The sequence below is a fragment of the Achroia grisella genome, unplaced genomic scaffold (assembly GCF_030625045.1).
Source record: "Achroia grisella isolate CSIRO2021 unplaced genomic scaffold, CSIRO_AGI_Agris_v1 utg971, whole genome shotgun sequence".
In the NCBI taxonomy this organism is placed as follows: Eukaryota; Metazoa; Arthropoda; class Insecta; order Lepidoptera; family Pyralidae; genus Achroia; species Achroia grisella.
The window spans coordinates 1,182,921-1,209,497 of NW_026713077.1; the positions used below are offsets into that span (position 1 = coordinate 1,182,921).

At 32.5% G+C, this 26,577-nt stretch overlaps 1 protein-coding gene across 1 annotated transcript; it reads left to right on the forward strand.

Annotated features, from left to right (window-relative positions):
• Window positions 1-988: 988 nt before the first annotated feature.
• LOC131854204 (prostasin-like) lies at window positions 989-19,329 on the forward strand (the record flags this gene model as incomplete). Its single annotated transcript, XM_059205334.1, has 9 exons — window positions 989-1,550; window positions 2,183-2,372; window positions 4,975-5,077; window positions 5,653-5,832; window positions 6,905-6,996; window positions 8,510-8,573; window positions 9,180-9,326; window positions 10,201-10,274; window positions 19,314-19,329. Coding segments are annotated over exons 1-9 (1,428 nt in total), but the record flags the coding sequence as incomplete, so codon positions are not given.
• Window positions 19,330-26,577: the final 7,248 nt, after the last annotated feature.

The window sequence follows — 26,577 nt, forward strand, 5'->3', positions numbered from 1 at the left end:
TTCACCAGACGATAGTGGGCGAGTGCAGATGTCACTCCAAATCCGCGGAAGGATTTGTTAGCGGCTGAAGGCCAACTCCCGCCTGACGTACGTACGTACGTAGTACTACACGACTTTAGTCTGGGGGCACCGCTAGGAGTTCGAATCATAATTTCGATTCCCGTTTGAATTGGATGGAGGATCGATCGGAGCGGTCTTTTTGATGTGGGTTGAAACGATTTCATAATAACATAGTCATTTAATATAGAAATAGGTAAACAATCAAATAATACTCCGGCATTCAATGCTCGAGTGGATATGATTTTGCTGAGACGAATGTAATATTGATTTAGGCTGAGTTTTCTTACATACAAACCTTTGGGTCGTGGTCATATTGAATAGCATTTTTAATACAAATATACAAGTAGATAGCTACACTGATTAGATCTGAACTTGCGCATTTTTTTCTATTATGTGTACGTTAATGTTCGATTTATTGGAAAAGGGCGGACAATAGAAATTGTTATATACATAAATTGCATACACATTGAAGTATTCCAATTAACTTAAATAGGCATTAGTAAATTGTATACCCAACAATAAATAAGGTATAAAAAATATGATTTAAGAATGTTCAACAAAAAAAATGTAACAAAACCAATATATAAGTAGAAAGGGTTAAATAAAAATCATAATCAATTCCCGAATATATAACATGATATTTGACGAAAATACGTTATATAACACACAATTATGTAATACTATAAAACTAAGAACTCTCTTAGTTTTCATTACGTTTGATAAAAGGAGTAAGTAATATATTTTAACCCGAAACAAATAAAATATTTCAACTACGTAAAATCTAACCATAACAGTTATAAAAAGTAATATTACAACATACAAATCTAAATAAATTCACAATAAAATCTTGTTCGTGGAAATACAATAACAACTGATTGTTGATACCGTCTAGTTTTGAAGTGGCCATGTTAGCAATATCATTTGTGTAATGTTTTATAAAATATTATTACTTGTTTTGCATTCTTTTATAATATCCAAAGCTGATATTGATACAAGTGAAGTAGATAAAACTATTGATCCTAATGATATAGCGGAAGCATTAGTTTCAATTATATGTGTCGACGAAGAAAATAATACTCGAATAAACGAACTGAAAGACAAATTAAACAAAATCAATAATTATGTAGTCAATAAAGATATTTATTCACAAATACTAACTAATACAACTAAAGAAACAGATTTAAACGAAACTAACTTCTATAAGGCATTAATAGAAGAGGATCATTTTAAATTTTTAACGGAGAATGATCCGAAGAGTCTTTATTTGAAGTTGAAAGAAAAAATGAATAGAGATGATATATTAAAAATACTAGCAGACAAAGCAGAAGATAGTAATATAAAAGCATCTGCAAGAAAAATGATGGGAGAAGACCATTTAGATGATCTTGATGACAATGACGGCGTTAATATGGTTGTCGACAAACTTATTGCAGAAGTTCCAAATGATAATCATAAATACGATTTTAAACGGAATGCCAGTATGTATTGGGGTTAGTATAATAGTTATTTTTAAACTTTCATGTTTAATATACATTATTTAAGTTATTATGAATAATAATAATAATGACCACGGCAAGTGCAACCTAGTCGAAACGTCGAGATAGGTAAATACCTTTATTTGCCATAAATTTATTCGTGTTAAGACCCGGTTAATAATTTAAGTAGTGAGTATAATATTCAATGTTTACTAATTTTAATTTAACCATTGTACTTCTCTGATATTTCTATTTATATATATATATCCCTAATAACGTGGTTTTAATTTCAAGAAAGTAAGATCACCGTTATAGACGAGTATAGTCTGATATTTTGAAAGAGTATTATTTTAGTTTTAATTTATAACTTAAAAAATACCAAGTTTCAAAAATATTTCGCCGTCGAAATTTTCATAACAATAAATATAATCAAAAGCAGTAGAGAGACCTATAAATAGATTAATAATAATCAATTGGGCAAAGTCAGGATGTACCTAATTATTTTGAATAATGAATAAAGTTCATAAGATAATAACGTAATAAAAATTAAGACAGACAGATAATATTAACAGAATACTAGTTTAGATACTAAATGAAAACTGCTCGTTGACTGTTAATGATTTTTAATTTGTAAATGATTTGCTTAGATCCTCAAGGTGAACTTGAACATCTAAAAGAGTACCATCAACACGATGGTCGCCGCATATTTAAAGGTGAACGGACCACCATCCGATATTATCCATTCATGGTATCTGTTCACGTAATGGGACGGTTTTGGTGTGGAGGGTCCATATATTGGCATGACCTGGTGTTGACATCAGCATCTTGCTTGCAGTTGTAAGTACAAATTTTCAATAATAATGCGTCAACGTTTTCAAAAGCGGACTACACAGTTGCTTGATACAGAGTTTCTAAAATCTTCAGTCATGGTGTATGTATGGTTTTTAAGTCATGCTTTAGAAACACGAATATAGCATACATTTTTTGACGATTACTCACTGGACTTATTATAGTGTTCACTTATTTTATTTTGTACTAGCTGGACCCGCGACTTCGTCCGCGTGGAATTTAACTTTAAATTTCTAAAATAAAAGTAGCATAAGTTACTCCTTATTACATCAGCTATCTGCCAATACAAATCCCGTCAAAATTGGTTCAGCCATTTCAGAGATTAACCGGAATAAACAGACCGACAGACAAACAGACAAAAATTGTAAAAAGTGGTTTTGGTATATGTACAGTACTTATATTCATATGCATGTAGTAAAAGACGGTTATTTCAATACTACAAACAGACACTTCAATTTTATTTATATGTATAGATGTATAGATAATGAAGGTACTATTAGCCTGTAAGAGATCACAAATATTCTATGAGGAAACTTGATCACCGCTACTGGAAGCGTTGTGAGCTTCTCTATCTCAAATTCCGACCGTTATTGAGTCTACCCTCATATTGACACGTGTTTCGGCTCTGAACGAGGCATCGTCACGCAATGAATAAAGTTCGGATATAGCTTGGAAGCCTAATGGTAACTGTTCGGCGACGAGACTACTTATATACTTTATTGCACTTGTAACAATCTATACATATAAATAATTTTATTTCAGTGTCTGTTTGTAACATTGAAATAACCGTTTTTTACTACTTGAGTTTTTCTTGTAGATGACTCGACATAAACTTTAATTTTTCTTGTTAATTTAATTGTATTAGCTTCACCTTCGTATAATAATTATTTTGGCTGTTTCACAGATAATATAATATTACATAGCTATTTATAGTTGTATATTGGCATCCCCCATATATAAATGGTTCCCGAACCATTCTCAACCTTTGACTTCTTGCAGCATACCACAGTTATAGTTAACTTACCAGTAAATAGTTTAGTAGATTTCAATTACTTACCTGAAAAAGAAAATAAATAATTATTACATCCCTTAAGGCATTATGTGTACAGCGTAGGAAGGGCTTGTGTAGTTAAAATCAGTTCAGCAGTTTAAAAATCAAAAGTTTACAAGCAGGCAGACAAACATACGGACTCTCAAATGTATATGGATACTCTTCTTCTAGAAATTTATAGCCCATGAGTTATTCTGATGTATAAGCTATATTATTGTAAAGTTTCATTAAAATCCATTGAGTACTTTTTGCGTGAAAAAACAAACAAACATCCATCCATCCATACTCAGAAACTCTTGTGTTTATATCATTATACCGCTTCAAAATTCGTTGCGTAGTTTTAAAGATTTAAGCATACATAGGCACAGACAGCGACAGCGATTTTGTTTTATACTATCTAATGATAATTGCTAAATAAATATTATTAATAAATAACGATATGAATTGATAGCCTCGGTGGTATAGCTGTTTATCACACCGTTTTACTCCGATGGTCGGAGGTTCGAATCCTCGCACGCAAACATTTGTATACATGGGTATGATTTTTGTATCAGCCTGAGAAAAAATGTGTATCATATAGTATATCTATGAATTGTCTAGTTCTTATAACACTAACTCTCCTTAGGTGGAGATTACTATTTAGCCTGGATATTTCACACAACGTAACTAGTTAAATTAATTTTACTATTACATTGTTACTAAGACGAAAGTTAATAATTAAATGTTACAATATAGATAACAATTAATTTTAATTCATTTCAAGTGTACCAACTTCACAACTTGCTAATGATAGTTCGTAATCTTCAATCTAAATTGAGTAATGGCTCGAACTTGTTACTAACAATGATCCGCATTGTTTCCAAACTTTAGAACTTTTTGTAGGTCATGATATAAATATGACAGGTAAAATATTTTATGAAAGCTGTCGCTGAAAAGGAGTTTTAAATTATATAGGTGTAAGACTCTGTTTTGTTTACCAGGTATATTTAAAAGGTTACCTTAGACCAATAAAACGCTAGTTTTTTTTATATAATTAGTATAACAAACAGGTAAGCGATAGCTGTCGTCTATATACATGAACAATATTACAGACATCACTGATTTTTCGATATCCTTCTTCCTCCTCTCCACGATCGATCCTCTGATCAATTCCTATCCAATTCAAATGGGGATCGAAATTACGACGACCTGAGTCGAGGTTCGAAACACTAGCGGTGTCTTCAGACTAAAATCGTATCCGTTATGCAAGAGTTGCCATTCAGCTGCTCCATAGGTCCTTACGCGGGTTTGGAGTGCCATCTGCACTCGCCCCCTATGATTCACTGAAGCTGTAAAAGGTCTGACCCTATCACCGAATGTATTTACAAAAAAATATATCTAACTATTTATATCCGTGGAATAGTAGCCATAACATAAGTTACTTAGCTTAGGACTAGATGAAGCTGTTTGAGTTTTTCTGCGATGTGATTATTGTTATAATTTGTATTTACTTATATTATAATCCATAATTTATTTCAATAAACATATATTCTTTTATAGGATGCACAACAACCGCTTTTATCGTGAGAATCCTAAAAATTTGGCTGTCAGAGTAGGCAGCAATCACAGCAGGATAGGAGGAGAACTCGTAGATGCTTTAGAGGTCAATAATTCAGTATAAAATTTATCTAATTTAGTATTGGGTTGAATCAAGGTCCTTGATAATTTTGCATGTAATTGAATAGCAAATAAACTGACCACACAGCTGATGGTAAGTGGTAACCTTCGCCTATATATGTGATCAGCTCTAGAGAAATCATTCAATCATGTCACACACTCCTGCATTGTCATTTCCGAGGACTTAGATGCCATGCTTCTTATCCTGTAATTTCACTGTTTTAAACGGTGGGGGAAAAATGTTAACACAAAAAACTTGACGTTCATAAGCGGCTAAAATATCAAACATGAATAAATTAATTTTGATTTTGATTTTACATATTATATAATAGTAGTAGTAATATATAAATAAAGTAATATTAAAATGCAATGATTGAAATTTGAAATCATTTAATCGTTTTGGATACTTCTGGCCACTAATGCATCCATTACATAGAGGACTAAAACGTCATCATCACGAAATTACAATACCATAATCATGTTTCAACAGAATTGCACCTTAAAATCGCAGATCAAAATGTCCCTCTTTACAGAAATAATATTATTTTCTATCTTTATCAGGTATACTTTCATCCTAGTTACAATCCACGGACACTCAGTAATAACATAGCTGTAATTCGACTGCGGTATCATTTACGCTTCAACTATCATCGGATACCAAAAATCATTCCGATATCCCACAATCCTTATGGCCTGCCAGCTACAGCCGAAATATTACTACTTGGATGGGGAGTCACAAAGGTATGATATTCGACGTCATATTTTCGACTGACGTCTGTTGTCTCGCTGTTTAACAGATCGCTTTACTTCCTCATAGTCGATTCGATTCCTCTATAAATAAATATATATTCATGGGTATGATTATTTTCGGTCTGGGTGTTTTCTATATGTATTAAATAAATATTTACAAAAAATGAATCTATGTATTTATATCACTTGCTTAGGTTCCATAACACAAGCTCTGCTTAGCTTAGGGTTAGATGGCACTTCAAAAGCGAACCTATATCGCAGGAGTCCACAAAAGAATTGCCAGATGTTATAAACTATGACAGATCAGTGAATAGAGTAGATTTGAGACATCATTAGAGTCTGCTGTAGTGCAGATTCTAATGATACAGCAATTCTTTTGTGGGCTCCCGCGATACAGGTTTCCCTAGTTGTTCAATATAATCAGCTTTGTTATATATAGTTATTTTTAAACTTTCGTATTTAATGCACATTATTTAAATTATTAACCGGGTCTTAACACGAATAATTTTATGGCAGATAAAGGTATTTACCTCTCTCGACGATTTGTTCTATATATACATAAAAAAATTGATAGAGATACCTACAGAAACAACTTTGAAATGTAATTTAATGGCATTAAACTTGAATATTGCATTAATTAAATCAAAGTGAGTCTTTGAACGAGTGAACTATTAAAGTGTTCTCCATAAAAATTCGCTAACAAAGCGCTAACATAATAAGAACGAACAGAGGTTTGTTTCTACGGAAAAATATACCGCTCCCGAGGGAAGGAAATTAAAATATTCACGTTCATTCAAACAAAGTTTTTCGGCCCATACACAAGGATTCCTTTTACTTTGCTGGAGATAATAATTGAATTATTTATGACTGAAACAAGGTTTTTTAATAAAGGCTCTATAATAGCCGGCGTATTGGTCAATTTTCGTAAAGTTTTTTGAATGGGATATATGTTTATTGATTTCTATTCGATATTACATATATAACCATATGGAATATCGAAACAAAACAAGAAAAAACAGAAATCCAATAAAAATTAAACGGACGATTTATTCATTGTTTTCAGATCTCGCAAAAATTGGCATACGAACCAATATTTTTACAGCGGAAATTTCTACCGGTATATCCTAATACCTTCTGCAAAGAAGTTTATGGAGAGTTAGTAATTAATAATAATAAAAGACGTATATTCAGCACTACATCAGTATCAGTAGGGTGTAAAATAAACTTTTATACTATACTAGCTGTACCGGCAAACGTTGTTTTGCCTTAAAATAAAAAAACATTTAGGGGTGGACTACCCCTAACATTTAGGGGGATGAAAAATATATGTTGGCCGATTCTCAGACCTACTCAATACGTTCACAAAATTTCATGAGAATCGATCAAGCCGTTTCGGAGGAGTATGGGAACGAAAACTGTGACACGAGAATTTTATACATAAGATTTACATATCTTCAAAGTTAAAAACTACTGATATCGCTGAATGTGACTCCCACTCAATATAACATTGTTATGTCTTTTTTTATTTCAGTCCATTCTTGCACCATCTACCACTTTCTGTCTTCTCTCCTCTAAACAAAGGTTGTCTGGAAGAGATTGCCTACGCGATAACACCACCTTTGGACCTTATTACTTCTATTTATGTTCTTTGTAATTTATTTCTAGTGCAATAAAGAGAGTTAATAAATAATTTTATATATAAAATTCTCGTGTCACAATGTTAGTTACTATACTCCTCTGAAACGGCTTGACTGATTTTTATGAAATTTTGTATGCATATTCAGTAGGTCTGAGAATCGGCTACTATCTATTTTTCATAACCCTAAGTGATAAGGGTTGTCCACTCCTAACATTATTTTTTTTATTTTTTGGGTATTTTTTTTTTATTTTAGTATTCTGCATTATTAAAAAATACATACAACCCTAAGTTTTTACCCTTCTATCACCAACCCTCATTTTTTTAAAGTGTTATTAATTTATATGGCAAAACAACGTTTGCCTGGATACCTAGTAAGTAAATAAATATACCTACTGCCTTTACACGACATATTCGTCTACGCGCGATTTATCGCGGGAAAGACAGCGTACGCAACCGTGAGTATACATTGTGTTCAGACCTACGCGCATGATTGGGGAAATGTTAAGTGCCATTTCATTTTCTTTTAAAATTTTACATAATATTACACAGATTTAGTTTCCAAAGACAGGTTTCAGATTTACAAATTATCAATAACTATGTCTTTGTTTCATAGTCAGATATCTGCCATTTTGCAATGATAATTAATTATTACAAAAAGCTAAAGCATGCGCGATTCTAGAATGCGTGAAACGCGCTCACGAGCTCATATGCGCATATCACGCATTCGCTTCTAGTTTTCTTATGTACATATAAATACACATTCTTAATTTCGTGAAAATCTATTTATTAAAGAGACTACATATAGTGTTATTTTAGAATGAAAAACGAAATTTCTCTAATAATCTAATTTATAATTCAACAATTTTTTATAACTGTGTAATCTAGATCCATCATATCTAATACCAACTGTATCCATTTCATAATTAATCTCACGTATTCTTTATAAAGCATTTCAAGAGATATTTTTATTCATGATTTATGCCTTGGAATGTCGTGAATAATATATTAGCGTTATCTTTTATGTTCTAGTAAATTTATAACGTCAACGATGTTCTGCGCTGGTACACTGACGACTGGCGAGGGAGCGTGCGATGTAAGTTCGTTTGTTACAAGGTCTTACACTAATATTACGAACGCGAAAATTTGTCAGTATATATGGATGGATGTTTGTTACTCTTTCAGAACTACCGACATATATACTACGGATTTTGATGGAACTTCACAGTAATATATAATAACTTATATATTAGAATAGAATAGAAAATCATTTATTGAGACAAACTTAATTTAAGCACTTTTGAATAGTCATAGTTATCATTCTTTTAATCTACCGCTCATTCGGAAAGCTGTTTCATCACAAAAAGAACGGACGAGAAACTTGCGTGTTGCTTTTTTATATAATCTTCTCTTATTTATAATAATTGTAACTTAACACTTTTAATTCGACACGTGTGAATATAAACTACCAACTAGCGCGAATTCATTAGGGTCAGACATTAGACACACGAAACAGTCGTAGTGATAAGAGCAGACCAGTCCCTATAAGCAGCACTCGTTCACTAGTATGACGTATGAGCCAGCCATCACTGCGCTCGACCATATTTTAGTGAACACGACTACTGAATCCACTCTACTACGTCATAACTACTAATAGTGACTATACCATACCATCTTTTTATTTATTTAAATATTAATACAGCACGACGCGGGTGGTCCGGTCATTTTGGCTGGCAGACTCGTTGGCATAATTTCATTTGGTCCAGCTGTTTGCGGATACCCGAATGCGCCCACTGTGTTTACTCTCGTGGGAGCTTATGCCGATTGGATAGAAACCATCAATGAAACTGTATGTATGCATTATTATATTCGTGATATATTTCTAGAGATTTCAGGGATTTTCGTAATATTACATAGTCTTTTACTGGAGAAAGATTTTGACAAAGTTCTATCTAATTATTGCTCGCTTCTCAACCTTTGTTTCTGGGCTTTGATTATGCAAATATTTATTTCAAATAGATAGAAATTAAAATGGCATAGTATCAACACAGTATATTTCGAAATATCCATGATGATGTTCATGTATACAACTTACCATATAGGTAAATGTATATATTATTTACCAATATGATAAGGTAAGTAATAACCGTTTTTTACTACATGCATATGAATATAAATACGGTATATACACCAAATATTTTTTTTACAGTTTTTGTTTGTCTGTCTGTTTGGTCCGGCTAATCTCAGAAATGGTTGGACCGACTTTACCGGGGCTTTTTTTGTCAGGTAGCTGATGTAATAAGGAGTAACTTAGGCTACTTTTATTTTAGAAAAATAAAGTTAAATTCCACGCGGTCGAAGTCGCGGGAACAGCTAGTAGTATATAATAATATCTCAAGAAAATTCACATCGCAGTGCCATCTAGTCCCAAGCAAATCAGAGTTTGTGTTATGGGTACTAGACAACAGATACAAATACATAAATATTTATTATTATTACATATTATATTTTTTTTTTTTGTAAATACATACTCATTAATAAAAACATTTATACCATGCGAGGAATCGAACCCGCGACCATCGAAAGTAAGGCGGTGTGCTAAACCGTCAAGACTGGTCTCACGCACCTTGCATTTAATAAAAACAACCTATCATTCAGCTACGGAAATTGAATGGTAATATACTGCTTCGCTCATTTTTAGCGACGTTTTGCATTATGTACAGATGCCGGGCTACTACCGCGGAAGGAAGAGAACAACGACCACGACAAGGAGACCTTTGTTTGACTACTTAGCAACCCTTATACCAACGAGTACACCTGACCCATTAGGTGACAAAACCACAGTTGTAGCGGGACGGAAACGGAAGAAGGCGAAACTGAGCAGCTACGCTGGACGGAGTGACTTACAATGACGGGATTATTTTTCTATATAATCAAGCATACGACACATCTGATGATAAATGGTTCCATACCATATAGACGCTTGAAACACCAGAGGTGTCACGTGCGCGTTGCCGACCTATAAGAAACCTTAATTTATTCTTCTTGAAAAACACCATGCTATAATCTCTATAGAAAGCCTAGGCAGGTAGTTCATTCTACAATCTAAGTGTATGCTGGAGGAAGCTTCTCTGAAACCGCACTGTCCGAGACCATTTACGTTTCAGCGTGTGGGGATGAATTGACCTGTCGATGACGAGAATCATCGACAGGTTAATTTATTATATTTTATTTTCAAACCTAAATTAAGTTGCATAAAAAATAAAACTGAGATTAGTAGATTCTATCTATTTGTTCTTGCTAATAGAAATTTCACTACAGACGGCTAATGTAACTTTAGCTATTTTATTTGATTTATTTTAAATCCACGCAGGATTTAAAATAAATAAAATTTCAAGACCTGAAATATATATATATTTACCTGACTAACCTTTGTTTTACAAATTTCCTGTTTTGTCAAATTCGTTGTGTATATTAATTCCATCAGTACGGAGACCTACGTACGTCCCAATTAACATGATAATTAAGAAATTGTTTCGCCAAAACTCGCGAGGGAAAATGCTTTGACGCAAACCACAGAATACAAATGGCTCCTGATTCTTTCGATTGAAGTATAGCTATGGAATTATCTTTTATTATGCCTGAACATTTTGAAATTATTAAGGAAATACAGCAGGTTAATTATTATAATTCTGCGAATCTGTTAAAAAACATTTTAGAGATTCTATAAAATTGTTTTCTTTTTAAATAATAAATGGATGTCTATGTAACAAATAAGTTTATTAACATACCGTTACGACTATTACTAAAATGAGATAGTCAGGGAAATTTCTTAATTCATAATTGACGACAATAGAATGCACCCAATGCATGCCTGCGCTAATGGTATACGCTGGCAGGGCACCAGTAGAAAATAAGATGAGAATGAGGTGGAATCAGTTATCACAGTGGCGTATTCATCAGGGACTTATAACGATGGTGTCCAGAGGAACCACTTGTAAGTCAAGCTGACATGGTACTTTGATCCCGTTATTAATCCACATTACTAATTCCCATTCACCCCTTAGTCAGAGCCAAAGCAATGCTATAAAAAATATTTTTTATAGTCTATAATATTAGTACAGATTGGACATAGTTTTCTTAACACGAAGAGCAATAATAGACACTTAGGCGATTGTAAAGAACGAATGAATTGAACGAACAATTGAACGAATGAATGCGAAGAGTTCTTTTGTGCGATTTCTATTGTAGCAGTCATTTATTTCGTTATCCTATTACTTGTACTTTAAACGATAAACTCTTCTGTACTAAATATATATATATATATATGTACATTTCATAAGTCCTAAAAACAGGTTTAATAATATGAGTGATTTTTAACGATGAATTTACCTTATTGTTAGTATTTATTATACATGTGTTATTTAATATATTTTTATGTCTTTTCTTCATTGTATGTTACAAATAAAGCATATTCTATTGGCGGCTGAAATATGTATGTTTGACAGAGGTGCCCACGCAGATCACCTTGTATACAGTCCACCTAGGACGAATTCGTACATTCGTATATAAAGACATACACCAGATAAACTTTATATACGATTCAGTAAACCAGTTTCAGGGTTGCCAACACGAAAACACTTATTTTCGTGAAAAATAAAACGATATAGGTAAATAATAATAAATTCTCGCATATCATCTAAATTTGTTCTAAATTCTCTTTAACCTCTTATAGTGTTTCGATGAATTTTTGTACATTAAAATATCGTAGAATATTTTTTTAATAAATTCATTATTAAACTAAGAAAATAGAGTAGATACTAAAATATATCAGATACAATATGTGCATCTGAATTATTTTAGTATCTACTCTATGGGTAGATTTATCCTGTCTAATTTAGCTGTCTTCATGATACATTTGTTCTCTAATGTATAATTATATCTATATTTTATATGTAAAGTTTCATTAAAATCTATTCAGTAGTTTTTGCGTGAAAGATTAACAAACATCCATCCATCCACACTGACAAACTTCGTTTATAATATTAGCACAGATAACATAATTGATATTAGTAAGATAAGTACGAGACGAGAAGGAAAATGTCTTCGTAGCGAATAATATTGTATTTTCCGGGAGTCCTGCTACGTTTGGCATCCCTGACCAGTTTCCTACTGCCAGTACAACGGACCTGTATGCTTATTAATTTAAGCTGTATCCTGTAATATTAATGGGCAGCGGCGCGTGTGCCATAAACCGTGAAATATGGAGCAATGTTAGCAAATGCTGAATCTGTTCTCTACCCACCAAACTGTACGCTTTACGATGACAAACATGCTATGTATAAAATTGGAGTTACATATTCTACCTTCGCCTTTTTTAGGTATTTTGTTATATATATATATATATATATTTCGGTAGATCTGAACAATTCACATACGAGACAATCCAACAAACATAATAATGTTCAATTGTGACAGACTGTAGTACACGAAAAAACAAATTTATATTCATAAGTATGATTGTTTGTTTTAGTCTGGGTGTTTTCTATGTATATATTTACGAAAAAATTTACAAAATCTATGTATTTGTATCTAGTACCCATAGGACAAGCTTTAGGCAACTTAACTTAGGACTAAATAGCGCTGTGTGAATTGTCCCGAGATGATTATTGTTATACTATTATTAAATTATAATAGTGTTAGTTCGATAACTATACATTTTAAAAATCCACCACCAAATATTTTTTAAAACAAAAGTAGACAGCAACTTCGCAAACAGGCAATTACGATATTTCACCTAAAATTCCGAGAATTATTATCGAAAATGAGAATATTATAATTTTCACGAATTCCCGTTTCATATTTGAAGTATTAAAATCAGTCGAAGTGAATAAAGAAATCATTTTAGACCCTATAAATGGAGCCATTAATCTCAAAATCTAATAAAGGCTATCAGCAAGATGGAATCCATTGAACTTTGGATAACGAGCATTATCCGCTCCAGAGATACTGTGACAATAGGCTTATTTTTAAATAAAAGGACAATTTGGATTTTAACGAGAATAAATTGTATTTAAAATTAAAAGTACACAATATTTATTGTAATACATTAATACATGAAGCAAAAACTTTGTACACCGTTTTACGAAATTTTAATATTTTATTTAATTATGCATATAAAATATAATATTAATAAATATAATACTTTAATAAAATAAAAAAAAACATTACACTCGCTACCATGTTTTATGATATACACACTCTTTTATTAAAATCTGCGGTCAAATTGAGAAATTAATATTGTTTGTCTATGGTCTTAATGACTGTTAAATTAATTATGGTCGAATTTAAACACTTGGCGACCAATAGTTGTATTAAAAATGGCAGTATGAATAGGAAATACAATTTTAAGTGTTATATGTTCACAAGTTTATCAGCACTCGACTGTAATTTTAATTTCAATAATTCTGAGTCGTCATCGGCCGTTCTCGAGTTTCAGCGACACAAACAAACGTCATTCTATTTTTATATATATAAAGTATATAAGATAAACTTGCTGTACTAAAATATTATATTTCACATGCAGATAAATATTTTTCATGTATTACTACTAAATTCGTATCAATTTTTTGCATAGCACACCAATCTAAAGATAAACCCCATATCGATATATTCAATCATAAAATGGTTCATAAAACTTTATGGTATGATATTGGCGGTGCATTTTATGGGTTACAATTCTTACTGCCGTTACTCCACGATCACACACTAAACTTTATTTGCACGTACGTTTTAAATTCTAAAACGCATTCCTGTTTTACGACAAAATACATAAATCTACTGGTTTATTGTGAGAATGATCATAATGTAAGTTAGTATAAGTGTAATTGAGAAAAGATCTGTTTTTATTTAAGTATAGGGAAGCATATATGTATACAAAGGTTTGTAGGATTCTCAAACATCTCATTAAAAATCAATAAATCTGGGAATCTAACAAATTCTGAAGGTATTACTCAGGTTATGGGTCTCAGTATCAGAATTGTTGCCGCACATTTCAATTTTAGTACTAAGACACGAATTTTATTTATCAAATGTCCAGCTATGATAATATAACATGGACGGACATTGTCACCAATTGTGTTTTTTCATTTTTTGAAGTCGGTTAAAATAAGGTTTATTTATATTTTGAGTTTTCTTTACTAGTTTATCCTCGGCCATAGCTCCAGCTCCAAATAATTAAAATACGTAAAGCGAAACCGGCTCGTGCTGCTATTGTTAAAATTAATAGCATCATCATGATCAGCTGTCGTAGTGACTGATTACATAAATACCATCTATATTTTACGAGAGAACTTACAACTAAAATTTTAAGATAGGATCCTCGTCACGTCAAATAATATTGGCATAGTAGACAAGACGGGGCACCGGGACTTCCGGACCGGATATAACTGGATATAGCCAGTTTACACGGGGTTAAAAGCTGTATATCTCACTTATTTGTACAAAAAGAAATGCCAAGCAAAGCTTTGTCGCCCAGATGCATATTATGAACCACAGAGGAACTACATATATTTAATGAATGTATATTATTTGGTCTAATTCAGCATGTGTGAGACCACAAATATTCAGAGCGGAAACCTGACCACCGCTACTGGAAGCATCTCTGTGTAAGAAAAATAAAGAGAAAATATGTCTTCCTTGCTTTCAGTCTATAATTTATACAGGACATTTTTTACCACTTGCACGTCAACGTTTTTGCTAATACTGTACGTACCGTCCAGTTTAACTAGATACTTAACAGGCAAGAAACTCGTCTGGTACAATATTTTATTAAGTCTTCAGTTTGCGAGAGTACTTTCTACTAAAAATTCAAGACGGGATCCTCGTCGCATCAAATATTATTGGCACAGCGGACGCGACGGAACTTCCGGACCGGATATAACCGGATATAGCTAGTTTTCACTGGCTTGAATACCATATCATAATAATAATATATTTGTATACTAAATTGTTTAACCTGTATCAAAGTACATTTGGTTTACTTAAACAAAACTTTAAGAACTTTTACCGTATATTAATAGTAGCTACAACTTACCCCTCTTCATGAATGCAGTGGCGTAAAAAAGACTGCAGAAAGTTTAAATTAATAATTATACATTGTCTAGACCCATAATACAAAGTATGCTTATTTAGTGACTAGATGGCGCTGTATGAGTTGTACTGGGTTATTAATATGATATTATTATTGATGGCCTCTGTGATTTGACAACCACACAGTGGATGTATTTTTTTTTACTACGATGAAATACGCCACATCTGTTGGTAAACATAGTCTATGGACGACTGAAACACCAGGGGTGTCACGTGCGCTTTACCGACCATTAAAAAACCTTTCTGAAAAACCTAATGCTTTAGTCTTTCGAGAAAATCTTTGGAGGTAGCTCAGTCCAGTTTTATATATGCTAATATTTAGAGTAGAATAGAATTCTTCTTTGTCGATTCATCAAGACTGAGGGTCGTGACCACCAGGAATGCTTGTTCCAACCAAAACTTGGAGAGTTTTGGTTGGAAAGTTTGGCTCTATCCTGTAGTAAGTGGATCGCCGATTGTATATTTCGTTTGACGGCCTCTCGTACAGGATCAGTCCAACGTGCAGGTGCCCTACCTCTGCCCGTTCTTCAGTCCACGTGGTCTACTATTATACATTTTTCCAAATTATCTGGTTATCAACGGGTCACGTGGTGCACCACATCTCGAAAGCATCTATTTTGGATTTTACGTGCGATTACCAGGTCCATGTCTCAGAAGCATACAAGAATAGAAAATCCTTAATTCGAATAAACTTAAAACTAATTTATTAAGGTCTAATATTAAATCTATACATATAAATAAAATTGGAGTGTCTGTTTGTAATATTGAAATAACCGTTTTTTACTACATACATATGAATATAAATACATACACCAAAATAACATGTTTTACAATTTTTGTCTGTCTGTATCTCTGTTTGTTCTGGCTAATCTCTGAAATGGCTGGACCGATTTTGATGGGACCTGTATTGGAGGTAGCTGATATAATAAGGAGTAACTTAGGCTACTTTTAATTTAGAAAATTCTTTATTTTTTTACAAAAAATTCTTTATTTTGGTACAGCCAGTACACAATAAAATTAAATCAGTCGTAGTAATTAACTCTACTACCTACTCACTACAGGCAGCACTCGTTCACGAATATGACGTATGACGTATTTGTGTTATTAATTCGTTGTGTTCAAACAGCAGTTCTCGTTACAACGTGGCACGTAAATTGTGCTTCTACCTTAAAATGGAATGCATTACACTTAAGTGCATTTCCATTATAATAATGACCTACATATATTTTTACCGTTGCTTCTTACACTGAGATGAAAGTTTTGTTGTTTTATGTGAATTGAATGGTAAGCATAGTGCTATCATAATAGTGAGTGGTAAGCAACGCTTACGTACGCGAACAACATCACGGACATCACGACATCGTGCGCGGGTCTTGCATGATGACGTGATGTTACCATTCTATACCATTCCGGAGAACGAATTACATATCTTCATCATCATTATCTTCTAATATATAAAATTCTCGTGTCGCAGTGTTCGTGACAAAACTGCACCGAAATGGATTGATCGATTCTTATGAAATGTTGTGTTTATATTCAGTAGGTCTGAGTAAAAGATGTACTATTTTTCGTATACCTAAGGAATAAGGGTGTGCAATAAGAATCCACCTAAAAAAGTATATTATATTTTTGGACACATTTTTATATTTAAAGTTATTTATAAAAATATATTATTTATAATATACAATCAACCCCTATTTTAATAGAGATATTACTACTTTAATTTATATAGTAAAACCGGTCACCTAATACATATATTTGTTTATGTATATTTGCATGTATGTACTTGTGTAGATATTAATTACATTTACTGTTCCTTTTAAAAAAAATAGTTTAGTTTATTCTGCCTTATTTCCATTACAATTCCTCTCAGCCGTTTAAAAATTGACTGAAAGAAATCCCTGACTTAGATAAGTTCGTCATTGTACAGATTTATTTTTATAACATAACACGTTATATACTCTGATAGAACCGCAGTACACAAGCACCCTATAATTTAATATGTACGTGCCATATTACTTGTATATCAAAATAATAAGCCTCTCACATACAAAATTGCTTATTAAGTGAACATCCTCATCTTAACCGGATTATAATCCCATATTAATTATTAAAATACGCAAAACACATTGCATTTTCAACTTTATTACATGGATGTAAAGTTTACCTGCTTACCTACATTGTGGTCCTTCTACTAGTTGGTCTACTTACCTGAAATGAGAAAACTTTCGTTAACACTGCACAGTTCTGTTTTAGTAACGTAGCACTCTTGAACTAGTCATATCTCGTTAGTACACTACTCAAGAATGATTACTTTAAACAAGCACTTTTTTAGAATTCAAAACAAATTAACTTTAATTTATTTATTTATATAACTTCAATGCACAAAATACGAAGGTAAAAGTACATATGGCGGACTTAACGCCTTACGGCATTTTCTCCCAGTCAACCACAGGTTGTGCAGAGAAAAATTGTAAGTTTATCTATATAATTATTATATATTTAATCATGTAGGTTTATCTATATAAACAGTATATAAGAACTAATAAGAAACTCGGCTCTTATTATTTACATATGAGCTTGACATATATAATATTATACATGCATGAATGGAAGAGAAAAATATATTACGTCGACCCTAATTAAATGGGATAAGGAAGCAGCAGATGATGTTGATAAACCTTCCTCTTGAATCTCTCTATCTATTGCTAAAACTGAATTAAAATCCATTGCATAGTTTTAAAGATCTAAGTGAACACACAGCGGAAGCGACTCCATTTTATACTATGTAAAGATGTATATATAGATAAAGAATCATATACAAATCTCGCATGCAGGTAAAAACTATACAATAAGCTTTGCTCTACTATAAAGTAAATTCTGATGTAATGTAACACTGTAAAATGCAGTGAAAATTCAGAACATTCCGACACCTGCCAAGCTGGAATGAAACCTGAAAATTACTCATACCCTGAGGGCGGCAAGGGGTCGGAACGGGGATGAACGGAGGTGGGTGGTATATACTCGGTATTTGATGAAGAAATATTTATCAATTAAACAGACATGAAGATATTAAAAATTTAATAACTGACATTATTGACGGTAGTCTAGCCTTACAAACGTTTCTATTCATGAGTATGATTGTTTCTGTTTTCTATGTATAATATGTACATATATATTTACAAAAAAATATGTCTTAGTCCCTAGTACCCACTACACAACTGATATAAATACTATATTTTTAGTAATTACATACATAATATACATAGAAAACACTCAGACCGATACAAACAATCATATTCAAGAACAAAAATGTTTGTACTGTAAATGCGAGGAAACGAACCCGCGACAATCAGAAGTAAAATGGTGTGCTAATCTACCAGACCATCGAGGCCTTTAAAATGAAAAGAAAGAATTTAATTTGTTATCTTTATGTATATTTTATTCCTAAGTGTATATGATTCTTCTGAACAGTCATATTTTTATTCTAACTCATTGGGAATGCCATTTTTTTTTATATAGATGATATTAGTATGGTGGCAACGTATACCATTTGCGCAGGCGGGTGTGCTATACGTTGGCGGGGGACCAAGACGAATATAAGTGCAAATAAACTGGTACTACTGTTAAAAATTTTTTTTTAAATATATATTTAGAATTTTTTTTAACTACTGTTAAAAAAAATCTATCGAATTTCTTGCCAGTCCTTCTCAATTGAATCTATGTACTGAACTATTTTTATCCTAACTTACCAGCAAGGATAAAAATATTAATACAAAAATCTTGATGTTCATAAGCAGCTAGAATGTTCTACATGAATAAATGATTTTTGACTTTGATTGGGATTAAATACATTCAAAATTAACGCTTGTTGTAACTGAATTTAGAAGCGAAGCATTCAAAGTTGTCAACTTACTTCGCATTCGGCGGATGTGAAATCTGCAAAGCCCAAAGTCCGTATAACGTGATTATACGTTCCCTATAGAGTCATATGTGTGGCGATAATTGAGCATGAACAACGGGGAACTTTCAATGTTGCTGTAAGTTGGAGTGGAGAGTTATGTGTATGCATTAAGTGTAGTGGGCAAAGCGAATCGAGAGTTGAAAGTTTCAAACTCGAATCGGTATGGCTTTTTTGGTGTAATTGGAATGATAAAGATGCTGACGGTCTACCTGATGGTAAGTGGTAATCGTCTAATATAATAATAGTAATCCAGAATAATTCACACAGAGCGATCTAGTCTAAGTCTAATACCCATAACACAATCTCACTTACTCGTGTTATGGGTACTAGACGAATGATTTAAATGATCAGATTTTTTATAAATACAGACATAATATACATAGAAACACCTAGATCGATACAAACAAGTGTACTTATGTATACAAATGAAGGAGGAAACAAATCCGCAACCGATATCAAATTTTTGAAACGTAATCATTGCATGTCTGTGTATTTTCTAGCGCATACATCACGGAGAGTATTCTGAATTTTACCATCGCACTACCCGCCTGAAACTAAAAGAATTCAATCATCTTGATGAATGACGCTCCTCCAACGCGCGTTTTTCCAGAAACATTCTGCTACGCACACACACATCACATTGTGGATCACCTTTCAGCAATGGTATTTCCGTACGATATCGAAACCTCCAAGAAAAGAACTTATCGCAACTTTTCAACTCCCCTGGTGTTGCGGATGTTCATGGGCGGCTGTAATCACTTACCATCAGGTGAGCCGCAAGATCGTTTGATGCCTTAGCTATACATAAAATCAGAGCGAAATTAAATCCAATCACGTCATTCTTAATTATTTAGAAGATCGAACAGTCAATTTCAGTCTGATTGGTGACTTGTAACGGACATTAATTGAATTGGGTCATTTGTGATTGATTCGTCTGAGAATGCTGCTTAAACTTAAATGTCGTAATGAAAATTTATCGAGAGTGTTGTAGTCAAAATATTATTATATTTAATCAGAAAGATCTCGATGGTGGCGCGTTGTTGGTTGGCTGGTAGAAATCGCTATTTAGCGATAAGGCCGCCCATCGTTAGATCTATATTGTAATTATTTGGTTCTTTATATATTTGGTAATGTAATTGTTATTTTCTTTCAGTAAGAGGAGCAACAAACAGTTATTAATTTAATTATTTACTATTGTATAAAGGAAATATAATAAGTTTTAAAAGCAACCCGTCCCAGTGTAATGTATCCGATATTACAAATATTCGATTTTTTCAACTTATTTAACACGCACATGAAATACATATAAACTTTCCTCTTCAATCACTCTATTTATTACAGGAAACTGCATTAAAATCCGTTGTGTAATTTAAAAGATATAAGCGAAGAAACACCAGCGGTTACTTTTTTATACCATGAAGTTTAATAGTACGATTAATAACAATAACAAAAAAATAACACTATCAATTATAACTATGTAATCAAGTTTTATACTATTATTAAAAATATTTAGCGAATTGGATTAAAAGTTCCAAATCGTATGGAACCCACTTCCATCGAAAGTAAAGCAGTATGCTAAACCACTGGACCACCGCGGCCATATGTTATATACATATTTTGAATATCTCAAGCTCAACATACAAACCAAATTAGCTTATGTGTCCTCAATATTTTAGAAGGAGCGCCCACCGTAATTTCAGGTCTCCTTTAGGTAATTATGCCCTGTAGGCAACTAACATGGTTGTAATCGAGTTTTCAGGGGCTGTAGGGATCTTGAATATAATGTTATATTACACTAGATATAGCACGCGGCGCTGCTCACATGATATACAACCCTTTGCATTTTTATTGCTCATTGTATATGTACGGAATACAGTACAATAATATACATATTTATATAAAGTACTTAATCAACAACATGTATTATTTTACTAAAAAAGTTTTATAATACTTAACAAGAAGTACTGACAACGGGACGTATCTTTTATTAACAACATTTTATAATGTTTAGTGGACAAATGTTTATTAATTTTTTTTAAATTTACGTTGTAATATTTCAGCTATTGGAAGTAAAGCCAATAAGGCGATTACCTTAACCGCTAGGTTACCAAAGCACTACTAGCTTGGTATTAGGGAATTGTCCTGGGTTATTATTGTATTAGAAATATTTCTAAGCCTTATTACTTACAGTTCAGCGACTAGACTACGACAGTCAACACTAGGCTTCCAAACTATATCCGAACTCCATTGCCTGATGATTCCTCGTTTAGAGGCGAAACACGTGTCATAATATGGTTTAGATCCAATAACTGTTGGAATTTGATTACCAATAGATAAAGTCATGACGCTTCCATTAGCAGTGGTCAGGTTTACATTCAAAATATTTGTGGTGGTCACACATGCTAACGGTAGCGGAATTAAACAATTCTTACTATGATTGTAAATGTTAAAGTTTGTTACGCTTTCACACAAAAACTACTGAAGCGATCATTATGAAATTTTGTACACATGTTCTTAGAGATATTAGAAAAGTCATAGAATACTTTTTATTTAAAATAACATGCGAGCGTAGCCAGGAGTAAAAGCTAGTCTATACCAATATTATGTAGAGGAAATATTTGTATTTTTGTGTTTATGTATGTTTATAATGAATAAACTCAAAAACTACTTCGCCGATTCTAAAAATTCTTTCACCATTAGAAAGCTACATTCACTCAGAAGAACATACGCTATATTTATTTCTAGGAAATATTAGGGATCCTTACTATAACTTTAGTAACATAACTCAGGGTGTAAAAAAAAATGCTATAAAATATTGCGGAAACTATTGGTGATAGAACAAAAATATTTTCTACAACATTGAAGAACATATCAATAACAACAAAAAACTCCAAACAATATTTTGTATTCAAAATTGTTTCAATACCTGCAGCTTACTTTTTTTATTTTTATATTCCATTCATCGGATCAAACAATTTTCAAAGAAATGCTCATGATGAAGTTGGAAATTATTTAAAAGTATACATCAGTACACATGAACAGTGTGGAGGTTGTTAGAGTTTCCTATACATGACAGACACCCTACCGTAGTACACTTAGGCAACGGACAACGAGTAGACTTCTCAGCGGGAAACATGCAAAACGGTAGAAAATCCACCAAAAACGACACTCACGGCATTTATTGACCTCTGCAGTAGTGACGGATTTGCTACAACACTACTCAATACTAACAATAAATTTTCTAGAAGCAAACGTGAACAAAACGTAGTTGTACATCCCGGCATAAAAGAAAGATTCATCCTATATATAATGTATCACATATATACAGTATTATATATATATATATATATAATACTGTATATATGTGATACAGTATTCATCCTTCCCAACCAGAATGTTGTTATCTCAGGATATTACTTCATCATGACCGTGGCCCAACATCGTTTCAGGACTTAAAAACAGTTGATGGAATTGTTAAAGAAACTTACAAAGCCGCTTGCCGAGATAGAGGTTTGCTAGACGATCAGATCAAATGTAAAAATATCCACCGCGCGAAGACGGGACGGCCCGCTAGTATAATATAAATCCAGTAATGAAACGGAATTCCACAAAATAACATCTAATTCGATAAAATATATAACCTTACGTTATATGAAGAATTTCATATTCTTCCGAATGGGCTAATTAACGCTTTTGTATAAATACTGAGATACAAACTACGTGTGGAACTGCCCCGTTAACGTCCATGTGAGTCGTAATTAAGAAGGGTCCAAGACGAATTAGGTAAAAGAAAATAGAACTTGAATAAGTCTGTGTGCAAAATTTATTAGGCAAACGAAAATAAAGTGATTTTCAAAAAGAAATAACTGTGACAATTCACACAGCGCCATCTAGACCCAAGTTAAGCTGGCTAAAGCTTATATTATGGGTACTAGATAACTGATACAAATACATAGATATTTTTTCGTAATACATATTTTACGTAGAAAACGACTACACAGATACAAATAATCACACTCATGAATAAAAATATTTGTGCCGTACGAGGAATCGAACCCGCGACCATCCGAAGCAAGGCAGTGTGCCACAACAGTAGACCACAACAGAGACAAAGGCTGTCAATTAAAAATATTCTAAGGGAAACTTATTTTGTAGAATTTCTTATCAGATCTTCTCAATTGCAGTAAATAGTCATACTGGATGATAGCGATACTTTTGGAAATAAGAGAAAGCAGCAGTAGATTAAATATTAAAATTAGAAAATTAAAAGCAGTAGATTAAATATTTAAAACAATATAGTTTACATGTTGACATTAGAAAATTTTCTGAGATATTAAAAGTGACATATTCTACAAAAATGTACAAACAACTAATTCTACGACGACCAGCATTATACTACCAAGAGATAGCAATAAAAAAAAATTCCTAGAATTTGTAATAGAAGTACAAATAATATTTATTCGAATAAATTTAATATAAGCACTTTTTAGTAGTCACATTTCTTTCATTTTACCACTTAATCGGAACGTAGACACATCACACGAAGTATGAGTATGAAACTTGCATATTGCTCTTTTAAGTAGCAATTTATCTTGTATAAATATTTCATATGTATGTTATTCGGTAAGGTAATATGGGCCTGAATTAAATAAAAAAACCAAAAATATTAAATAAACGTTGTTCTAAGTAAATCTTACTATCTTACTAATATTATAATCGCGATAGTTTGTGAGTATGGATGGTTTCTCTCTTTAATCGTTCAAACAAAAATTACGGAATGGATTTTAATGAAACTTTACAATAATATAGCTCATACATCAGAATAACACATAGGCTATTTTCACGCAGGTGAAGCTTGTAAAAAATAAACATAAATAGTACTTACAACTTTTGTTCAAGTTATATTCAACGAAAGGATTACAAAGTAACGAAGGCGTGCCTCATTAAGCAATAAACTGCAATTTGTCTCTTAAATTCTGAATAATTGATAGGCCCCGACGGTGGCTGTCAGCGAATTATAATATACTGAATATTGATGAACAGCTCTGCGGTCCTACGGCTTAATTCATATTTAACGAGTTCCGGAGATCATTGAAAAAATGTAATTAACAAATTGATATAAATTAGCACTCAAATTGAAAGGACGAATTATAAACGCTTACTACAGCGTAATTCTGTTTAAAATTTACTATCAAATTTTTTAATTGATGCTGTCACTCCTTTCGTGGTTGCGTGTTCAGTCCCCGGACGGTGCAAATATTTGCAATTGGTGGGATTTCTAGTAATGGGGATTGTTGACCACATACAAGCTATCTAGTTTGTTTAACCAATGTAGTTCTTAATAATTTAGAACTAGCGTTTTATAAATATTGTTCTTATTATGACAAACTAGTGTACACTAAAGGTGTTCTGGAGGAATGGGGATTGTCAGTTTGACCTCCATGGAAAGAATTAGCTGGAAAGATAAAGTAAGAAATGAAGAAGTATTGCACAGGGTGAAAGAAAAAAGGCAGATATTGAATGCTATAGAAAGTAGAAGTGGAAAAATGTTGGTGCACTTGATAAGGCTCGATGAATTTTTGAAACTAATTATTGAGGGAAAGATAGAAGGAAAGAGGGGGAGAGGAAGACACAGTTACATCAAACATATTAAAGACATAATTGGAGTCGTGTCGTATCAAGGTTTAAATATTAAGATGGAAGATCGTAGAAAGTGGCAAGAGCTCCACCGACAAGAGCGTTGCTCTTAAGTTTACGAATGCATGAATGACCTCCAAGCGGTTCTCCCTAAGAACCATCATGATAAATTTCTGGTGAATTTATCACGATTTGACCTACATTATGTACTATTCCTGTTACACCTTATATCGTTTCATCTACATATATTGTTCATTACTACGCAATATAGGTATAAGCTGGTTAATGAAAAGCGTATACACAATTCAATTAAGCCCACTAATGAAACTACAGGAATCAAATTTATTAGTACAAGAGAATATTCACTGAAGTTTGTAATATACTCAGCTTTATTCAGCGACAAGTCTACATTAGTTGCGACTTTAAAGAAGTTTTTACAGACTTACATTAAGGATGTTCGATGTTTAAATTTTTATTTATTTTCCACACACTAATAGTTTTAGTCGACAGATAGGCTTCATATATATTTTTTAATAATAATAATGTTTATTTAATTCAGAAGGATCGTTACAATATTATTTATACAATAGGTTTCAAGACAATATCAATCCTTTTAGTATTTCTGCGTAGTCCTGGCTTCTGAACTAGCATTAGCCGTATGAAAGAAGCCAGTTCCTTCTCAATACATGAACTTTTATTACATTGTAGACTTGCTGCACCCGCCACTTCGTCCGCGTGGAATTTAACTTTATTTTTCTAAAATAAAAGTTAAAGCCTAAGTTACTCCTTATTACATCAGCTACCTACCAATAAAAGTCCCGTCAAAATCGGCCCAGCCATTTCAGAGATTAGCCGGAACAAACAGAGAGACAGACAGATAGACAAAATAATTTAAAAAGTGGTTTTTTGTTGTATGTACCGTATTTATATTTATATGTATGTACATATAAATATAAATACGGATAATGACGGGACTTTTATTGGTAGGTTTATATTGTAGTAAAAAACGGTTATTTCAATATTTCAAACAGACACTCCAATTTTATTTATATGTATAGATTGATGAAAACTAATAATATACCTACAATGTATATCCTTATAAAGCAGGCTGATTGGCGGCTGAAATTGGCGATACGGAGATTTTATAATTTGATTTTGGTAAAGAAAAAATAGGAAACATCAAACGTTTTGCATTTTCGTCATTAAAAACGTAATATTGAAATTGCAGATATAATTTGGACATTGTCAATCTTACTATAACGCGTCTATATATCCTTAAATATTTCATTCAGTATAGTCCAATGATATTTCAATACCAACCTCATGAATTCCTTTATGTTCTGTGCTG